Below are 19622 nucleotides of genomic sequence, written 5' to 3'. Positions count from 1 at the left end.
AAAGGGTTGGCCTCGGGGTGACTGGGCTGCCGGGGAAGAGAGTGTAAGGAACGAAGAGATGGCCAGGATGACAGCCAAACTAATTGACACGGATGGCCATCCTTTTACATCTTTCTCAAAGCTTCCCTCTGGATCCCGTCTCGAGTAGCCGTGCCATACCATTTCAGACCACCCCACTCAACCCTCGTGAGCCAAGGATGCGCAGCGACGGGAGGGATCCGGTGCGGAGTACACAAACCCATTTGGGGAGGGAAGGGGGACGGGCTCCTGGATAGTTCAATCGCAGATACCGTGGTGTATACCTTTCTGGGTCTTCCCTGGGAAACATTTGCCGATGGAGCACGTGGCCCTGGCAATGAAACCATTCAATGGTTTGATCAAGGAGGGCGACGAGCCGCCGCTCGCTCTGGTATAGCTAAACGGCGTCAAAGGGGCGCTTCTTGGGAAGCCTCGCCTTGTTTTGCCGAGCTGACAGGCTCATCCTGAAGTCTCCTACCGGCGCACAGGCTTTGGTCTGCCGCACCTACCTTTGATACAACATTGAGATATCACCACCCCAGACAGTGAGTGTGCAGGGACAGGGATGCAAACCCATCTCGGCACTCCCAACTGGTGACGACGCCGGAACAGGACACGGTTAGAAATTGGGAGGCGCGGCTGAAGGCCGGGGTAGTCGGCCCCATACTGAGTATTGGCGCGCGAGGGCAACCGACTGACTGGCCTGGCCATCTAGATTGGTAGAGTCCGGTCAGCGGTAGAAGGGGGTCGTGACGGACACCATTCGGGATCGCACGGTTACGCCGGTTCTGCCCTTCTTTTTCCATTTCTAATTCTTCTCGCCCTTGCTGATTGATGGGGTTCGCCATTGATGCTCCCTGACGAGAGCTTGTCACTAAGCTTTTGCGTCCTGAAACGACAGGGTCGTTCAAAAAGATGGGAGAGAGAGGCCCCACAGGGATCAAAGCTGGAGCAGAGCGGCCCGTGGATAAGACTGCCTGAAGGGGCTCGGGGACAAGGCCCATGTTTGAAGGTCCAGGAACCCAGCCGGGGTGGCGGGGCCTCGCACAACCGGGCTCTGGACCGAGAAGGGGGAGAGTGCGGCTCCGTCCCGGGGCGCTGGACAGTAGACACACATACCTACACGTCCAGAAGTGGCCCGTATGCGTCGCAAACATTTCCGGCCATGGTCGCACACGTCCCCGATTGCGTCCTTGTGCACGCGAGGGAGAGCGAGCGTGCGAGCGGCGTTTCCGTTTGCAGCGGCCACTCCGATGACACCATCCACCTGTGCAACGTAGAAATAATGCTGCTTGTTTCAAGGGAAGGCCTCGTTTGATTCGAAGCAGCAAGCAATACCGGGCTGGCCATGCCGATATGATTATCGTTGATTGATCTGCGGCAAGTTGCTGCTCCCTCATCCGGCCCTTCGAGGCGCACGCAAGCGAAAATGGGATGTCAGGGCGGCCCGAGCGGATGCGCGTAGCCATCATCTCTTGTAGCGTTTAGTCCCCTGTTAAGTAGGGTTTTATTGTAAACGCAAGAACAGGCTTTCGTTGCCCTCATCACCCAACAACAGCGACATTTGATGGGGGAAGCTAAGGGCAGCGCCAGAGTCGAAGGTTTACTTCCTACTCGCCGAGGGCTTTCTTTTTTTTTTTTTTTCGCCGAATATGCCACGATTGGAAAAGATTAGGTGCGGCCGATTTCACAGACCTCCGCGGCAACGGCCGAGATGGAGACGGCGCCAACTAGATGAGGTTCGGACGCCTGATGAATACCTACGCACGCGGCATCGAGATGCGGCGACAAGCACCGATGCGACATGGAAGCTCGGCGGGCAGAGCGAAAGCGAAAGCGACCTCACAAGGAGAAAAAGCTAACAACGGCCTTACTCGACCCGGAGACACTGATGTCGGCTGCCATGCCGCCTTGGTCGCTTCGAGTGTTCTTTAGGCAAGGAACAGAGGGGATGCAGCGGCACCGAGACCCCAAGTATCACATCACTGACGCGGGGCCTATCTTACGGACCCGTACGCCGAGTGTGGCTTGACGTCACACGATTTATAGCATTCTTTCGCCTTGCCGCTTACCAGCCTCGGTCGTCGGGCCAAAACAGCGAGGGAGGGGTATTCTGGTGGGGCGGAGAAAGAGAATGTGTGTGTGTGTGTGTGTGTGCTGGAGAAGGAGGAAAGAGAAAGCCGAACAGCCACACCCCAGCACTCCAGCCCGTCGCTTGCCGTCTGTCAAAAGAGGGGCCGAAAGTGAGCCGAAGGAGGGGTATCCGAAGAAGACTGTATTGGACAGGGTGCGCGGCAAGCAACCCCCCTCGTGCTCGGCAACCCACCAACCTTCAAGCCACACCCCGTGCTGGGCTGGACCTGTATGTTTAGGCATGTATCATGACTTGCAGCTAGGCTGACCGTGGCCTAGCCGGACTGTGCCTTATTCTGCAGCTTACGAGGCTTTTGGCCGGATTCGTCGCCGGGCCCTCACTGATTGGCCAGTTCCCCCTCCCTTCGGGGAGAGGGGAGAGCCTCCCCTTATTCTACCGCCACAACCGGACGGGCGGCGACGGGGACGGCCTTGCATTGTTCAGACGGGAGACCTCGCAAGTGGTATTGGTCTCTCTGTCTCTGCGCTTGTCGAATCTAGGTCCATCTATCCGCCCCATTGAACCCCACTACCCCCTCGTGTGCAGGAAGATGGTGACGGTCCCCCGCAACGGGCCATGCGCAGATGGAAATGCATGTGAGGAGGGCAAACTGTTGAACGATCTAGCAACCCATTGAGCGCCCCCGGTGGCTGACTGCGCCGGCCAGAGGAAAGAAGCCCGTGAAACCTTGGGTTACCTTGCTATTAGCCCGGCACATGTTGTTGATGTCAGACTGGGGTTACCCCTCCCTGCTGTACAAGAACTGAGGGTATTCCAGACACTCACTTCTGTCCGAACCTAGACTCTTCTCCTTTTTCTCCCACCATTTCATAACGCAGCCCACTCTCACCGGTTCAGTGTCTGCCGTCTAACCAAAAGACAGATTTGCTTTGCTTGTAATACCACATCGTATCAAGTTATTAGAAAGACCCAATCCGGACATCTCCGTAAGAGACACCTCCCCGCGACGTTGGCCAAGCCCCCCAGCCCGTTCTCTACTTTTGACAGACCGGCTGACCCAGTACAAGTACGAGCGCACGCTGTTCAACACCAAGACGAAACGACGCCGTCGCTCTCCCCATATAGACATAGACCGAATACTCCGCGCAATGGCACCCCTCACCCCCCATTGGACCCAGCCGTCCCACGCGGACGTCCAGGAGGTCGTCAAGGCCAGTGAGACCGAGTTCCTCACCAAGAGCTTCTCCAAGGTCTCGCTGCCGCCCTTTGCCGTCTTCGCCAAGATGTCATTCCCCCCCTGCGACCTGGCCGACGAGCCCACATACGCCACCGTCCAGTGCGGGAAGGACAGGCACCTGAACCTCAACAGCGACCTGCTGTACATCAACCACTCCTGCGAACCGTCCCTCGTCAGTTCTCTTGCCCCGTCAAGATCGCGTTCCCCTTCCCACAATTCTCCCTGTCCCACCGAATCAACTCACCTCCGGGGTTGGGGGAAGGGGGCCGGCGACTCGGGGTGACGTGACCCACGGAACTCGGCCAACTCACTGACACGCGTCTATTTCTTAGATATTTGATACGGGCAACTTCAACATCCTGGCTGGCCCGCAAGGGCTCCGGCCCGGCGACGAGCTGACCTTCTTCTACCCCTCGACCGAGTGGCACATGGCCCAGCCCTTCGACTGCTTCTGCGGCACCCCTTCGTGCCGCGGAACCATCGCCGGCGCCCGTGACATGCCCCGCGCCCAGCTCGAGGGCCTCTGGCTCAACGGCCACATCCGCGAGCTCCTCGAGGAGCGCGACGCCGGCGGCAGCAACCGCGACTGCGACGACGACCCAACGGCCCAGGCACTAAGAGATGCCCTGAAGGCCGCCGAGCGCGTCGTCGAGTCCGCCCGCTCCGCCCTCCGGACCTACACCGAGGCCACCGGCAACGGCAGCGGTCGGCAACAACAACAGCAGCAGCAGCAGAAGACGGCCAAGAACGGCGTCAGCGGCGCCAAGACCAAGGCCTCGTTGGCCCCTCGCGAGCAGCCCGGGGCCGTCGGCGCCGGCCGAAATGGTGCCAGCGCCAGGGAGCTGGGCGGCGAGATGGGAGGCGACACGCGCGCTGCCTAAGGCGAGCCCCCCCCATCTGGCCTTACCTACCTACTCTCGGAGTAGGTATTCTCGGAGTAGGTAGGTAGGTACGTCGTCGGGGCTCGGCCCGTGATGAAGCGTGGTGAGGAGGCAATTCAACCTGCCTTTTGTTTCCTTCTGTGATTTTCTTTTCTTCCACTGACATCCCACGCTCATTTTTCTTCATCTTCCCTCCACGCGAGTTCAACACCTCGCTTTCTATATTACAGTGAGAGTGCAAAGTGAAAGAGAAGGCGTAAACGAAATCGCCCTTGGGAGGGCAACTTCCAGTTTGGATTAGAAAATGGAGGTGACATTACAAGAGAAAAAAGGAGACGTGGGTGAATAATCGGGTAGATTAGCCATCATCAAAAACACCAACGTCAGGTTTGTGTGGACAATTCTGTGATTCAATATCTACCGACTCCCAAGAAATTCCTGATGCCCAACAGATCCGTAAAAATACACGCAGACAAGCACCTTACTCATGATACACCGTTTTTCCATGACGCCTATGCTACAGCTACAGTGTTCCGAGCAGCATCGCTTCTGTATGGAAATAATGATGCTGCTGCTGCTCGGTCCTTTCCAATTCCCGTTCCTCTGTTCGACTCTCCTGTTAGCGCTTTCGTTACGGACTGCAACGACGCGTCTAGTCCTTGTTATCACGCCAGCGGCCGCCCCAGCTCGTGCGGCGCCCCTTCTCGGTGCCGACGCCGCCGGCGTAGTGGCTCTCGTTGTCCTCCCACTCCTTGCGCTCGACGATGCGGCGTGCTAAAAAGGCCCGCGCAAACTTCCACGCCTCGGTGTCGGCCAGGTTCCATGACTCTATCGCCCCTCGGACGGCGAGCTCGTGCTTGTCCTTGGTCTTGCCCATTTCGCGCGCCCTCTTGAGCAGGGTCGGCTCCCTGTCGAGCTCTTGCGGGCTGGGGATGGGCCCGTCGGCCGGGTCGTGCTTAGGCTGCGGGCGGCGCTCGGGGCCCGGGACGGGTGTCTCGGAGGTGCCGTCCGTGGCGTTGCGGGGGATGGCGAAGCCGAAGTGCCAGTCGAGGTCCTTGGGAAGGTCCCTTTCCGCAGTGAGCCAGAGCGAGTGGGCGGTGGCAAACTCGCTGGCGATGGCTTCCTTGAACTTCAGAACGCGAGGTGCGCCGCCGACGCCGGCGCCGAGGAGCTCGGCCGTGACGGCGGCGAGCCAAACATCGCGCTCCGACTTGCGGCGGATCCAGGGGATCTCGATTGAGTCCAGGAGGTTTGTAAGGAGCGCGGTCGTGTAGGGGTGTGGCACGGTGCCGATGGTGTACAAGGTTGAGGTGTTGCGGTATCGGGGAGGGGTCGAGACATGCATGGGTTGCGCGGGGACGCAGGGCTTGCACTTTGCGTTGTTGGGCGGACAGGAGCCGGGCATGGGGGAGTCGGCTGGGCACATGGAGAGATCGCCGGCGAGGTCCCAGGCGTTCTTGATCATGTGCGTCATGTGCTGCGGCAGGGGCTTGAGTACGGCGATGCCGTCCGAGAAGACGTTCTGCCAGGTCGTGTGCAGATGACCGTTGATGAGTTTGCGGAGGACCTGCAGGCCGCCCGCGCGGTCGGCAGCAATGGCCTCGGCGACCTTGGGGTATTTTTCCTGGATGACGGTCGAGTCGTAGTAGGCAATGGCCTTGGGTTGGTTGTCGATCTTGAAGGTGTCCTCGGTGGCGGCGGTGACGAAGTCTTTAGCGTCCTTCAGCTTGGAGCTGCCCATGGTGGCCCTGATGGCGGCATTGACCTCCTTCTCGCCACCAGCGAAGAGGCCGTTGCCCATGTTGTTCCAGCGGGTGAGCTGCGGGTACTCGCCGCGGCGGAGATAGGAGAGGAGGGGGTCCTCGTGCGGGCCCATAGGCAGGGTGGTGTGGTAGGCGAGCAGGCCGCCGCGCATGTTGTCCCAGGCAAGCCACCGCATCAGGTCGGTCTTGAGGTCTGGGTCGATCTCCTTGCTGCTGCGCTGGAACTCCTCGTAGAGCGGGTTCTTCATGGCCTCGGCGGCGCTGAGTATGATGGGCTTGAAGCCGCGGGCCCACCAGGCGCGGCGCCAGAGGAGGAGCAGCTCGCTCTCGGCGTCCTTGCTGGCGGCGTCCTTCTTGATGGTGGTATCGTAGTAGCAGTAGATGGGCGGGCGCGGCTTGAGAGGTGGCAGCAGCGAGCGCTCCTCGTCGAGGGTCAGGGAGGAAGAGAAGGGCACCGAGAGCCACTTCCAGTCGGCCCACCACGAGGACTCGCCGAAGGTGTCATTCTGCTGGCGCGGGGGCGGGTGAGAGGGGGGCTTGAAGGGGTTCAGGCGGCTCGAGGCACCAAAGGGGTTCTTGATGGCCGAGGGGATCGAGAACTTGTGGTCGGTGTACTTGGAGAGGCTCGGGCCGGAGGGGATGGAGCTCGGCAGGGTGACGAGGAGGGAGAAGACGGCGAAGATGGAGATGCTCACGAGCAGGAAGGAAATGCGTCGTGTGCCGAAGCGGGGGACCGGACGGCCGAAGATGGTGCGTTGCTTCGGCATGATGCGCGGTGGCTCTGGCCGACGAAGCGGCGGCGGGCAGAGATGGGATGGCCGGTATGCGGTTTGGGGAGTCGACTGACTGATCGGGTCGTAGTGGTGGTACGTGAAGAGCGAGCTCAGAAGTGGGACATGTGGACAGAGTGCCCCAATGGAAAGCCAAACCGATTGGCTGGGCAATGGCAATATAGAAGATATGCTAATCTGAGTTGGGGAGCCAGGTAGAAGAGAACAAGGGCAAAAAAGAAGATGCCTAAAAGAAAGGAAGAAACGGCTAGCTGTCAAAAAAAAAAAAAAAAAAAAAAAAAAAAAAACCAAGGGGAGAAGCTAGAGATCGTGCCAAGTAGATTGAAGGTCGTGTAGTGTGGTGTACGAACAGCTTTGGAGGTGAGAGATAGCTAGCTAAAAGACATTCATTGAAATCCTCCGTTATCCTCTTTTTCAGGAATAGGCAGCTGACGAAGACACGATTGGGATGAGATATGGATGTTAAAGGGGGAGGGGGGAGCCACAGCTATCAGTCAGCCAACCAAGATGCTGTACAGGACATCATCCCCCTGGATTGCTGAATGCGTTAGGTACCTCGGGCAGGGTCTCAGGTGGCTTGCCTGCGTAGTGGTGGTGGCTAGAGTTGTGGCTGGTAAAGCATGTTTCCCAATCCGTCCATTGTGGAATCTAGTAACGATCCCAACCATCCGAAGACGTATCGTTATAATCTTTCTACCGGGCACCACAGTCTCACAGAAGCTGCCCCTCCCCCTCCCCCAAGGACTCGGGCATGTGGGAGATTCTCGTATATGTCTGTTTTTCATCAAGTCTGAACCAGTAGTTTGAATACGTGAGCGGACAAGAGCTAATCGCGTGGGTCAGCCTCAACGACATGGCCCCAGGCTTGGCGTGGGTCGTGTTGCTGCATTACAGCGGCACGGTCGACTTCATCTCGTATTGCGTCCGACAACCGTACCTGAAATCCACCCTTCGGTTCCTGGAATAAATATGTGGTGCCTCGATTGGGCCTGGCCAAGGCAGACTCGACATGAGTTGCAAAAGAGCTCTGCCTCGTTGTGTTGGACTGGTTGTATTTAATGACACGCTATCTCCCCTTCTCTTCTAATCGCATAGGCCTAGCGCTAAGTTTCTCTGTTGCATCTTTGTAACATGGTCTGCCATCGTCAGATCAACCTCAGCCATGCGCTGTTGGGTCTATTATCTCTCTTCGCAGTCCCCGTAAAAGTCGACTACTTCACCGAGCCACCCAGTTTCGAGCTTGACCGGGAGAGCACCCGTTATTCCGTCTCAGACCTCAACAAGACTTACACCTTGGGCCAAAAAGTTCGGATTACTTGGGAAGTACCAACCGTGTCGTACATCTCACTTAGTCTCGTGCACTGGGGAAAGGATGCTGGCGTGGCTGTTGGCTCGTTGATCAGTAAGAAGGTTATGTGATGCTATACCGCGGTTACGCCGATTGACATCCCATCAAGCCAACGACCGAAACAACGCATATATGGTATATCGGACATGGCGACGGCGTCACGGCAGTCGTGTTGGCGGCGAATCCCAATTTTGCGCCTCGGCTCATCGACCCGACCGGCAACTACACCAAGACGGGTGACCCCGAGGGCTTCATCGGCAACGAGCTGCAGAGCCGTGGCTTCATTATCCGGGCAAACGCGACTGAGTCGGCCATCCCATCGGTGATGGCATCCGGGAGGTCTGATGGGGCCGCGGCTATGGCTGGAATCGCTATTGGGTCTGCCGCGTTCGGCGTGTTAGTGGTGCTAGAAGTTTGGTTCTTTTGCCTCCGAAAGCAACGTCCTACGCCCGGCTCAAATGGAACCAAACAAGACATCATCCCACGCCTACCCTGCATCCCGTGATGCGTCAGGAGACGCAGAATTCGGCATACGCCAGCCCCAACTCGTCAGGCGACCGCATGTTCATCGTCCTGCCTGCACATGGTTCCAGCTTTCAGTCCGATTAGCCCGGTAAGGCGGAACACGCCCCCTCCGTCGTATGTGTTGCCGATGGATGAGCATTCGGGGCCGAGAACGGAGTTGTCTGGCGTGCGGGAGCCGCAAGAGGTGTCGTCGACGAACTCGATTTACCCGTCTGAATTATCGAGCTTTCGTAGGTAGACATTGATGTGGTGAAACGAGGATGTGCGTGATGGCTCCTCCTGTGCTCAATTTGGGTTATGAAGTTGTGCTAAAGGGTGTTCGGCCGGCCACCGGCGCGTCAGGACCAGGGGTCCATCCGTATGGAGGAGTTGACAGAGTTAAACAGAGGGTAGGGCGGCGTAACGGGAACGGTAGCGAAGGCGGCGCGGAAATGCGTAGAGATATCCTGAGTAATCCAATACTGGCAATGCTGATCTTTGGTCCACTCGGCCTCGGTACACGTTCGAGTATGATACCTGGTCCTGTCCTGGAACCCTCGACGTGCATCAAGTCAAGGATGTCTCTTTGACAGGTACGTGGTGGCGATGGTGGGCACGCCAGGGACCTGAAGAAATTTTGCGGGGAGAGCGATGCCGGACCTGGACCGGAGGAGAAGTAACAAAAAAAAAAGAAATCAAAAAAAAAGAAACTAAAAAAAACTTACACCGCCCTCCATCCCGGTCTTCATCTTTATGACTCAATTGACCTTCGTCTCATCCAAATATAACCAACCCATTCCGTCATCGTCTTCTACCCTGTCGGTTCCTTAGGTTCAAGGATAACTCAGGAGCGAACAACACCCTCTGTCAAGCAATTTGCATGACCTGATTGTCTTCACCGGGGTATCTAGTGAGACTCTCCGGGGCCTTGAAAACTTTTTCCTTGATAGCCTTTTTTTTACTTTGCAATTCATTCCTTCCTTCGCTGGAATTTACCCCTCCCCCGCTATGGCTCCTGAGCTCCCAGACCCCACCAGGTGAGTGTGACTGAATGTGCCAGTTTAGAGCACCTCCGATCAAGGGGGAAAAATAATAATAATGAATGCCATGAACCACGCGCGCTGACACACATCGCAGCGACCTGCACTGGTCCGCCTTTCGCGGCGCCATTCAGGACATCTTTTCTCAAAACGCCAAGCAACATCCTGACAGGCTGTGCGTCGTTGAAACCGCCTCTTCCACATCCCCGAGGAGGGAGTTCACTTACCGCCAAATCGATGAGGCGTCCAACCTTCTCGCCAACCATCTGGTTGCCTCTGGCGTCCAGAGGGGAGATGTCGTCATGTTTGTCTTCTTGGCATGAAATGTTTGCACTTCTGGTGGTGGATGCTGATGTGAACCCACAGGAGCTACTCCCATCGTGGTGTTGACCTTGTTGTCGCCGTCTTTGGTATCCTCAAGGCCGGAGCTACTTTCAGCGTCATCGATCCATCATACCCCCCTGACCGTAATCAACCCCTCCTTGGCTTGAGAGGACCCTGCTAATTGAAGCCCGCAGGCCAGAACATCTATCTCGATGTTGCGCGGCCACGAGCCCTTGTGGTGATCGACAAGGCAACCAAAGAGGCCGGTAAGCTGACCGATAAGGTCCGCACCTTCATCGCCAAGAACCTCGACCTCAAGACCGAGGTCCCCGCCCTCGAGCTCAGAGCCGACGGCACCCTCGTCGGCGGCCAGGTCGACGGCAAGGACATCTTCGCCGGCCTTGAGAAGGAAAACGGTCCCAACGTCCTTGTGGGCCCCGACTCGAACCCCACCTTGTCTTTCACCTCTGGCAGCGAGGGCAAGCCCAAGGGTGTCCTCGGCAGGCACTACTCCCTAGCATACTACTTTGACTGGATGGCCGAGCGTTTCAACCTCAGCGAGAAGGACAAGTTCACCATGCTCAGCGGCATTGGTACGTGAGAAAATCTCTGATTCGGAAGTGCTGAGTGAAGCGCATTAACACGCGATAGCTCACGACCCTATCCAACGAGACATCTTCACCCCGATATTCCTTGGTGCCCAGCTGTTGGTTCCCTCCAAGGAGGATATCCAGCATGAGAAGCTTGCCGAGTGGATGAGAGAATATGGCGCTACAGTTACTCACTTGACCCCGGCCATGGGCAACGTTCTCGTCAGCAACGCCAGCGCCCAATTCCCCGCCCTCCACCATGCCTTCTTCGTTGGTGACATTTTGATCAAGAGAGATTGCAAGGCTCTGCAGAAGTTGGCTGGAAACTGCTACATCGTTAACATGTATGGCACGACGTATGTATCAGGTTCACGCCCCTGACGCCGGCGAGGAGGTTTGCTAAACAAAAAATAGCGAGACGCAAAGAGCAGTTAGCTACTACGAGCTCCCCAGTGTCAGCGCCGACCCCACCTTCCTGGATAGATTTCCCGATAACGTCATTCCCGCTGGCAAGGGCATGAAGGACGTGCAGCTCATCGTCGTGGATCGCGAGAACACTGAACGTGTTTGCAATGTGGGCGAGGTTGGTGAAATCTACGTCAGAGCGGGCGGCTTGGCAGAAGGCTACCTGGCCAACGACGAGTTGAACAAGGCCAAGTTCGTCAGCAACTGGTTCGTCAAGGACAGCAGATGGGCGGATCTTGATCAGCAGGCATCCAAGAATGAGCCGTGGAGAGAATTCTACAAGGGTCCCAGGGATCGCATGTATCGCTCGGGCGATTTAGGCAAGTATACCGAGGACGGCAATGTTGTTTGTGTCGGCCGCGCAGACGACCAGGTCAAGATTCGTGGATTCCGTATCGAGCTGGGAGAGATCGACAAGGTAAAGTCCCACCACCGAGAGACGCGGCAACGCCAGCTGACATAATTCAGTACTTGTCAGATCACCCCATGATTCTTGACAACGTCACTCTGGTCCGCCGCAACAAGGACGAAGAGAAGACCCTGATCAGCTACATTGTACCCGACATGCAGAGATGGGCCGAGTGGTTGGCCCAGAACGGTAAGAAGGATGACACCTCCGGCGGTGACTGCTTGATGGGTCGCCTTCGCAGGTTCTGGCCCCTTGGAGAGGAGGTTCGAAAGTACCTCAAGACCAAGCTGCCCAATTACGCCATCCCCGAGATCATCATCCCTCTCGAGAAGTTCCCCTTGAACCCCAACGGAAAGAAGGACAAGCCTGCACTGCCGTTTCCTGACCCCGCCCAGTTGGCAGAGGCCCGCCCGCACACTGAGGCCTCTGACTTGACCGAGACCGAGCGCAAGGTTGCTAGTATCTGGGGTTCCCTCCTCGCCAACGTTGACGAGCGAAGTCTTGGGCATGATGACAGCTTCTTCGACGTTGGTGGCCACAGTATCCTGGCACAGCAGATGCTCTTCCAGGTCAACCGTACATGGCCTGGTGTCAACGTCACCATGGCTGTTGTGTTCCGCAGCCCCTCACTGAAAGCTTTCTCTGCCGAGATCGATGGCAAGCTCTCTGGAGAGACCCCTGAGAGTGCGAACGCCACGCCTGAAGGAGAAGACTACTTTGAGGATGCCAAGAGACTCTTGGCCACTCTGCCCGAGAAGTTCACCCCTTTCGACAAGAAGGCTGCCAACGTGAAGACCGTGTTCCTGACAGGCGCCACTGGCTTCTTGGGTGCCTACATCCTGAAAGATCTCCTGACCCGCAGCGCGCCCAATGTCAGAGTCATCGCCCACGTCCGTGCCATCGACGACGTCGACGCCTACAACAGAGTCGTCAAGAGTTGCCAGGCTTACGGCATATGGCAACCCAGCTGGAAGAACAGTCTTACTGCTGTACAGGGTAGCCTCGGGAAGCCTCTCCTCGGTCTCTCGCAGGAGCGCTGGAATTCGTTGGCCGACGAGGTCGACATCATCATTCATAACGGTGCCCAGGTCCACTGGGTCCTTCCGTACTCGAACCTCAAGCCGGCGAACGTCCAAGGAACGCTCGATATCCTCTCGCTCTGCGCGACGGGCAAGCCCAAGCAGCTGGCGTTCGTGTCATCGACGTCCGTCCTCGACCACCCGCACTTCGTCAAGCTCTCTCAGGGAGGCAGTCTCGTCAGCGAAGAGGACGACCTCTCCGGTAGTTCCAAGAACCTCGGCAACGGTTACGGCTCGACCAAGTGGGTCGCCGAGTACCTTGTCCGCAATGCCGGCAAGAGAGGCCTGTCTGGCACCATCGTCAGATCTGGCTATATTACCGGCGAGCAATACTCTGGCACCAGTAATACGGATGACTTCTTGCTGAGAATGCTCAAGGGGTGCATCCAGCTTAACTCGAGGCCCAAGATTGAGAACACCATCAACATGGTACCCGTTGACCATGTCGCCCGTCTTGTGGTGGCCTCGGCGCTGCACCCTCCCCGCCAGCCTCTCGGTGTTGCGCAGGTGACGAGCCACCCCAGACTTACCTTCCGGACGTATCTGGGTGCGTTAGAGAAGTACGGCTACGATGTGCCTGAGGTTGAGTACAGTCAGTGGAGCAAGAGCCTGCAAGACTACGTCGCCGAGGGCAAGGAGCACGCCCTGTAAGTTTTAACGCCGAAGCATTTAACTACGAATGGCGCTAACAAAGCACAGGATGGGTCTGTACCACCTCGCAACTACCGATCTCCCAGCCGACTCCATCGCCCCCGAACTTGACGACGTCAACGCTGCGGCCGCCCTCCGCAGCGACGCCGAGCTGACAGGAGAGGACCTCTCCGCCGGCGGCGCCGTCAAGGACGAGACTATCGGCCGTTACTTGGGCTACCTCATTGCCATTGGCTTCCTGGAGGCGCCCAAGAAGCGCGGTCAGTTGGCCATCCCCCCTGCTGAGATCAGCCCCGAGCAGAAGGAGGCGCTGCTGAGAGTTGGAGGCCGTGGCGCTTTGGTCTAAGGAACTGACTGGATTACACCTCGACGTCTTGTCAAAACCGGGTTGCATGTTAGATAAAAGGGAATCCCTGAAAACCAAAGGAAAATGTGGGGGATTTGCGTTCTAGGTGGGAAAATACCGAAAAAAGACTGTATGGCTTATAAACAAGGGATACACGACGGGAAAGAGGGGAAAAAAGCACAATTGTAAACTGCAGTGAATTGAACGAGCCCACGAATTTGAGTACATACAGTGGCCACCCAAAAGTCTAGAAACCCTGCACCCAAGGTGCAGCACATGCATCACTAGACCCTCCAAGTTCCCAAACTTCTTAGTGGTGACCGTACCCTTTGGATCAGGGAACAGCCTGCTAACAGAGGCTCCACTGAACCCCGCGGATTCCCGCATTGAGAATGGACCCAATTTTGCTAGTCAATCAGTAGGTCGCTTTTGGAAGACGCTGGAAGTCCATGACTATACACTGCTAACCTCACTCGGACTTTCATAGCAAAAAAAAGTGCCTTTTAGTCTTGCCTTCACCTCTCACCACACCACAACCCTCCCCCGTCTAGGCCTGCAATGACCGACGCCCAGCCCGAGATGAAGATAGACCCGGCGAGAGCAAAGGCCCTCATTTCCCAGCTGCAGGCGGTGCAGGAGCGCGTCGCCGCCGTTGCTGCGGGGCGGAATGTGAGTCTCCCCTCGGTCTCGTGCTGTAAGATGGATGGCGACGGGCGGGGCAGATTCACTGATAGATAAACTAACAAACGACAGGTCCGGCTGGTGGCAGTCTCCAAGCTGAAGCCCGCCAACGATATTCTGGCGCTGCACCAGGCGACGCCGCCGCAGGTGCACTTTGGCGAGAACTACGCGCAGGAGCTGGGGCAGAAGGCGGAGATGCTGCCGAGGAGCATCCAGTGGCATTTCATCGGCGGATTGCAGTCAAGTATGCCCCCCCCGTTTTGCCAGTCTTTAATCGCCTAGGTCTCGGAGGTTTTTTTTCTTTTTCTTTTTCCAAGTTCTTCTGAGAGGGAAATTCCTAACCCTGTCGACGCAGCACACGCCAAGAAGCTGGCCAAGATCCCGAACCTCTTCTGCGTCTCGAGCGTGGACACCCTCAAGAAGGCCCAGCTCCTCAACGCCGCCCGCGCGGAGCTCATGTCTTCGCAGCCCGACGACGGCGGCGCCGCCCCGGCGGAGCCGCTCGGCGTGCACGTCCAGGTCAACACCTCGGGCGAGGAGTCCAAGTCGGGCGTGGCGCCGGGCCCGGAGACTGTGGCGCTGTGCCGCGCCGTCGAGACCGAGTGCCCGGCGCTGCGGCTGCTGGGCTTGATGACGATCGGCGCCATCGCGCGGAGCAAGGCGACGACGGCGGAGAACGAGAACGAGGACTTCCTGTGCCTGCGGGCGCAGAGGGAGCTGGTGGCCCGGGAGTTGGGGCTGGAGAGGGAGCTGGAGCTGAGCATGGGCATGAGCGAGGACTTTGAGGGCGCAGTGAGGCTGGGAAGCGGGGAGGTGAGAGTGGGCAGCACGATCTTTGGGGAGAGGGGGCCGAAGAGCGAGGCGAAGATTGTGGTTTGAGGGGGGTTGGATGGTCCAACGGTGGTTTACCGCCGGGGTTGCAAGTTCAAAGTGGCCAAGGTGAGTTTTGAGCCATGGACAACAGGTGCTGGCAGCCCAGGAAGGGGATAGAAAGAGCCGTTACTGACTTGGTCGTAGGTAAACGTATGAAGGCCTTGGCATTGTTGCAGCAAAAAAAGAATGCTCTTGGACCTCTGTGATCTTGATGTCGTACAATAACGTGTTGGGTCCGGACACCTGGGATGCTTCAGAGGTGTAGTAGCATCTTCGGAACATAGTGCGCAGAGCAGCTCCCGAGCACACGATACTGCCTTGGCAACCTTTTCATTCAGTCTCTCGGCCTCGTGGCTTCCATTCTGATGTTCTCCGTTGCCGTTGATGAGCAGTCGATGAAGTCGTGGGCTCCTGAAGTCAGGGCGGCTGCCTCCGCGATTATCTCTTCTTCTTCTTCTTCTTCTTCTTCTTCTTCTTCTTCTTCTTCTTCTTCTTCTCCGTATTCGTATTCGTACAGACGAGATGGGGGTAGTTCCATTGTCTTTCTTTGCCATTTATTTACCCTTACACCTACTGGAGGATGGAAACCTCGTTTTCCTTCCTTCCAAGAATCGCCACTTTCTCTGGCCCATTTCTTTCCAATAATCGCTACCTTTTCCGTCTCGTTCACATCCCATCTTTCATTTCAGCGTTCTCTCCTTGCCCGCCTTCCACGTCTTCTCGCACTCCGAGCGAAAGAGTTAGATTCCGAGTTCATTGCCTTTAGGGCGATCTCACATCACTGCTGGGTAATGCACAGCATCTGATCTCCATCATTTCCATTGCCGCAACAGAGGAGGATAGGAATCGATTTCACACATTCACATGATGGCTTGGAGAACCAGGGACAATGCACTCCTCAGTAGGATTAGGCATTAAAAGAGTGAGATGGGCAACAGCTTTCTAGATCGAAGAGACGGACAGGAGCAGCAGCCAAATACAAGGTGGCTTCAAGAGCCTTCATCACATCACAAAAGACACGAACAAATGTGGTTGGGAATGGCGTTGATTGACTGTCCACCATGCCAGAAGAGACCCTTTCCTGTATCCAAACTTCCCAGAAAACCAAACCAAAACTCATAATCCAAAAAGCCGAACCAAAACAAAACCCAAAAGCAGCGAAGCTTAAAACACCATTCTCGTAATTGGTGTGGTGACATATTGCACCTGGTCTCAGTGAACCATCACAAAAACTCCTTTCTTAGGCCTCAAACCTGAACACCATTCCCATGATCGGTGTGGTGACTTATTGCACCGGGTATCCATGAATCACCGCAAAACTCCTGTTCTCGAGCCTCAAACTCGAGCACCATTCTTAATTGATTCCTTCTTCCGTCTTCTTATGTTTGTTTACTTTAGGGTCCAATGCAGCACCGTTTCGTTCGCCGGTCCGCAGGTCAGGTGCGGGAGCTTTACGCCTCGAAGCACATTTCGATTCCCTGACGCATGTGCTCGTAAATTGGATGCTCGTTAGGTAAGGAGCAGTGCTCTCGGATAGACCCCTCGAGAGTGGCCAGTGCCGTATTGTGGCCCATCACGCGCTCAACGAGGCCAGATGCCGCCGAGACCAGAGGATCCTCGCCAAAAGTGATCATTATCAACAAGGAAGCGAGAATCTTGCCCTGATTCTGGGCGATTAGCCGAAGCTGGGGACCGCGGCAGTTGCGCACATAGGTCAGTTTGGCGGGCCCGTCGAGAGTTGGCGGGCGGAAGGGGCCCGCGGCGAAGGGCCACGCCTTCTGGGGGCACCCGGTGACTGTTGAGATGACGGAGCGGACCTGTCTAAAATCACCCATGGTTTGCAGAAGCGCCTGTGCCATGGGCTTCTGGGTGGGGTGCTCTGCGAGCTCGGAGCAGAGGAGAGCGGCGTGCCTGAGGTAATCGTTGACGGCGGCCGATGTGGTGTCGAGAAGGTCCCGGTTGGTCTTGTTGGTGCGGCCGTCGACACCGGAGACGTTGCACTTACGGTGCTTCTTGAGGCATGCCTCGCAGTCTGTGGCGCCTTCGGCGGTCACACACTTGGTCTTGCTGCGGCGGCACGCGTCGCAGGAATTGGCCTTGACCGCGCGGACGGGGCCCCCGGCAGCCTTCTTGCCGGCCTTCTTGGCCACTCTGTTGCCCTTCGTGTTGGGCGCAAGTGCTCTGTCCACGGCACCCTCCACCGATACGCGACGCGAAGAAGAAGTCTCCGGGGACGGCAGAGGGATGTCGGCCATGTTGACGTCGTCGTCCTTGGCGTCCGTGGTGCCCTGGGCGCCCTGGGTGTATTCACCCACTCCATGAGGAGGGTGATCGGCTACGGGAACAGCCACAGGAGCCGGCATCTCCACCAACCGGGGGTCAATGAACTGCCCCTCGTTGTCCCCGGCGTTAAGAGGAGAAGGGAGAGGGAGGGAGGGAGGGAGGAAAGGAAGAGTAGGGAGGGTAATAGAGAAAGAGGAGGGCGTAGGAAGAGGGGAGGGAAGGGACTTATAGAAGTCGTCCTTCCCATGGGCTGCCTCGTTGCCCACTTCAGGGCTTGGGCTCTCCTCGTCTCCAAATAGGCCCTCATCCCCGAACAGCCCTTCGAACGGGTCTTCGAGCTGATTCCCGGGCTGTTCGGGCACTTCAGGAAGCTGGGGCAGCTCAGGCTGCTGGGGCAGCTCAGGCTGCTGGGGTTGCTCCTCCCCGGACAGGAACAGCATGGGATCGAGCTGCTGCAGGAGCTCCTGGGACAGGGGCTGCTGAGAAAGGCTCTCCCAAGACAGGCCCTCAAGCAGATTGTCGGAAAGGGGCTGCTGCTGCTGCTGCTGCTCCTGCTGCTGCTGGGGCTGCTGTGACAGCTCGGGCTGCTCCTGATGCTCGGTAAGCGCCGCTCCAAACAATTGCTGAATCAGGTCTTCGGAATGGACCTGTTGCTGCTGCTGCTGCTGCGAGGGCTCCTCAGCCCAAAACATTTCATTGGAAAAGGACTGAAAGTCCCCAAAGTTAAATTCACCGGTGGCCTCCATTGTGAGTGAATGGATGGGTGAATATTCAAAAAGAGAAGAAGAAGAAGAGGAAGAAGAGAAGAAGAAGAGAGGAAGAAGAAGAAGAGGAAGAAGAGGAAGAAGAGAAGAAGAGAAGAAGTCGAGTAAGAAGAAGTATTAAGAAGAAGGGTTGGGACCGAAGTCAAGTATGGACAAGAAGTATTAAGAAGAAGGGTTGGGACCGAAGTCAAGTATGGACAAGAAGTATGAAGAAGAAGAATTAAGACCGAAGTCGATTATGAACAAGAAGTAATGAGAAGAATAGTCGAGTGCCTGTGTTCCTTGGTGGATGAAGAATCAAGGAAGAGAAACCAGCATCTGGGCGATCTGGGGGAGATTTTATACTGCCCTGAGAAAGAGTTCACTCAGAAAGGTGCCTATACTTTTCTTCGTACCATGGTTAGAGCCTCAAATGCAGCTTTTAGGGCAGAAAGAGGCAAGCAATAGTTCCGAAAACCTTTACGGTAAAAGCCCTGACAGGTCAGGCGCTTCATCCCACAGTTTGAAGGCCTTGCAGTTGTCACAAGACTCTTTAGTTCTAGAGTGACCGGGCGACGATGAAAGTATGGGCGAGAGATAGTTTGGATCTGTCTCTGATTTGGTCCGGTCGGTCTGATGACAAGTGGACGGCGAGGACGCTTGGCTTCTTCAGTCCTGTGTGCTCTTTTTCTATCCAAAACAGAGAAGACGCCATTGTCGTGTATATACAAGAAAACAGCCAGTTCATAGGAGTTCGGACTGAAATCCGTCCAATCTAAATGCCAGCCAACTACTCTGGTTACCTACTCCAATGGCACCTGCCAAGACTCCTAGGGATGCTGAAGATTCTGTGCTGGCCCCCTTAGGGCTCACAGTATGGCATACTTTCGACACTGAACTTTACACCCAATTTGGGAAAGGTTTTCAGTTTGGACCAGAGACCGGGTACCGTCCTTTTGTAAGTCGAGGCCGTCAATGGTTGGTCGTCCAGCGATTTGTACTGGGGCTGCACTGTGCAGGCATCCATCCACTGTGCATGTACCTTGTCCACAGTCCTGCCCAGCCAGGCACGTCCTACCGTATACCGTCCTCTTCCTTCTGACCGAGATGAAGATCCCCCGATGTGCTCAAATGCATCAACGCGCGGTCTCCAGTTGTCGTTATGAACGACACCGTCGAATGTAGTCGACTTAAACGCACTCACATCGCTAGCAGGACGGGAGTGCCCCGGTCCTAGCGGCGAACTACTGCACGTTTGTGCTTCGGGGAGCGTTTGCGAGCAATTGATTGGCTTCCGCGGCGAACGGGTGGGACAATTCAGGCGGTCTTGGTTGCTGATCTTTTGGGGCCGCTGCACTCAAGCACTCAATCCGAACCTTATTTTTCGGCAGCCCCTAGCAACGAGCAACGCCATTTGTTTTCTTTGCCTGTTTATTTGCTTGCTTCGTCTGCTTGAGAAAATGGGCGAATTTGCGCTATCTATGCCATCGATGATTGGGAG

General features: G+C 56.5%; 7 protein-coding genes across 7 annotated transcripts; 4 read left to right on the top strand and 3 right to left on the bottom strand.

Annotated features, from left to right (window-relative positions):
- Positions 1-348: 348 nt before the first annotated feature.
- Positions 349-1656, bottom strand: LY79DRAFT_174398 (uncharacterized protein). The gene has a single exon (XM_060551246.1). It carries the CDS (start codon positions 1488-1490, stop codon positions 549-551), a length of 942 nt encoding a protein of 313 aa, XP_060414879.1. The 5' UTR covers positions 1491-1656; the 3' UTR covers positions 349-548.
- A 1605-nt stretch (positions 1657-3261) lies between these two features.
- LY79DRAFT_490685 (uncharacterized protein) lies at positions 3262-4033 on the top strand (the record flags this gene model as incomplete). Its single annotated transcript, XM_060553317.1, has 2 exons — positions 3262-3522; positions 3683-4033. Coding segments are annotated over 2 exons (612 nt in total), but the record flags the coding sequence as incomplete, so codon positions are not given.
- A 588-nt stretch (positions 4034-4621) lies between these two features.
- On the bottom strand, positions 4622-7030 carry LY79DRAFT_551308 (uncharacterized protein). Its single transcript, XM_060557634.1, has one exon. It carries the CDS (start codon positions 6759-6761, stop codon positions 4884-4886), a length of 1878 nt encoding a protein of 625 aa, XP_060414877.1. The 5' UTR covers positions 6762-7030; the 3' UTR covers positions 4622-4883.
- An 886-nt stretch (positions 7031-7916) lies between these two features.
- On the top strand, positions 7917-8742 carry LY79DRAFT_669135 (uncharacterized protein; the record flags this gene model as incomplete). The annotated part of the gene is made up of 3 exons (XM_060563602.1): positions 7917-8171; positions 8243-8529; positions 8607-8742. The coding sequence occupies 3 exons, from the start codon at positions 7917-7919 to the stop codon at positions 8740-8742; spliced, it is 678 nt and encodes a 225-aa protein (XP_060414876.1).
- A 621-nt stretch (positions 8743-9363) lies between these two features.
- On the top strand, positions 9364-13836 carry LY79DRAFT_551303 (L-aminoadipate-semialdehyde dehydrogenase). Its single transcript, XM_060557633.1, has 8 exons — positions 9364-9674; positions 9775-9981; positions 10044-10144; positions 10196-10594; positions 10653-10947; positions 11006-11474; positions 11525-13191; positions 13244-13836. The coding sequence occupies exons 1-8, from the start codon at positions 9646-9648 to the stop codon at positions 13539-13541; spliced, it is 3465 nt and encodes a 1154-aa protein (XP_060414875.1). The 5' UTR covers positions 9364-9645; the 3' UTR covers positions 13542-13836.
- A 263-nt stretch (positions 13837-14099) lies between these two features.
- On the top strand, positions 14100-15101 carry LY79DRAFT_669133 (YggS family pyridoxal phosphate enzyme; the record flags this gene model as incomplete). Its single annotated transcript, XM_060563601.1, has 3 exons — positions 14100-14210; positions 14295-14466; positions 14578-15101. The coding sequence occupies 3 exons, from the start codon at positions 14100-14102 to the stop codon at positions 15099-15101; spliced, it is 807 nt and encodes a 268-aa protein (XP_060414874.1).
- Positions 15102-16546: 1445 nt separating this feature from the next.
- Positions 16547-18124, bottom strand: LY79DRAFT_669132 (uncharacterized protein; the record flags this gene model as incomplete). The annotated part of the gene is made up of 1 exon (XM_060563600.1): positions 16547-18124. One exon carries the CDS (start codon positions 18122-18124, stop codon positions 16547-16549), a length of 1578 nt encoding a protein of 525 aa, XP_060414873.1.
- Positions 18125-19622: the final 1498 nt, after the last annotated feature.

Source organism: Colletotrichum navitas (genome assembly GCF_030913465.1).
Source record: "Colletotrichum navitas strain CBS 125086 chromosome Unknown LY79scaffold_24, whole genome shotgun sequence".
NCBI classification, from domain to species: domain Eukaryota; kingdom Fungi; phylum Ascomycota; class Sordariomycetes; order Glomerellales; family Glomerellaceae; genus Colletotrichum; species Colletotrichum navitas.
Note: the sequence above shows the minus strand (reverse complement) of the source record. Positions and strands in the feature narration are given on the sequence as shown.

Bases quoted from the DNA above. Each gene is read 5' to 3' on its own strand.
- LY79DRAFT_174398 (XM_060551246.1), bottom strand. From the start codon at position 1,490: ATGATGGCTACGCGCATCCGCTCGGGCCGCCCTGACATCCCATTTTCG.
- LY79DRAFT_551303 (XM_060557633.1), top strand. From the start codon at position 9,646: ATGGCTCCTGAGCTCCCAGACCCCACCAG. The intron at 10,145-10,195 runs GTAATCAACCCC...TGAAGCCCGCAG, and splicing joins TCCATCATACCCCCCTGACC to GCCAGAACATCTATCTCGAT. The intron at 10,948-11,005 runs GTATGTATCAGG...AACAAAAAATAG, and splicing joins GTTAACATGTATGGCACGAC to CGAGACGCAAAGAGCAGTTA.
- LY79DRAFT_551308 (XM_060557634.1), bottom strand. From the start codon at position 6,761: ATGCCGAAGCAACGCACCATCTTCGGCCGTCCGGTCCCCCGCTTCGGC.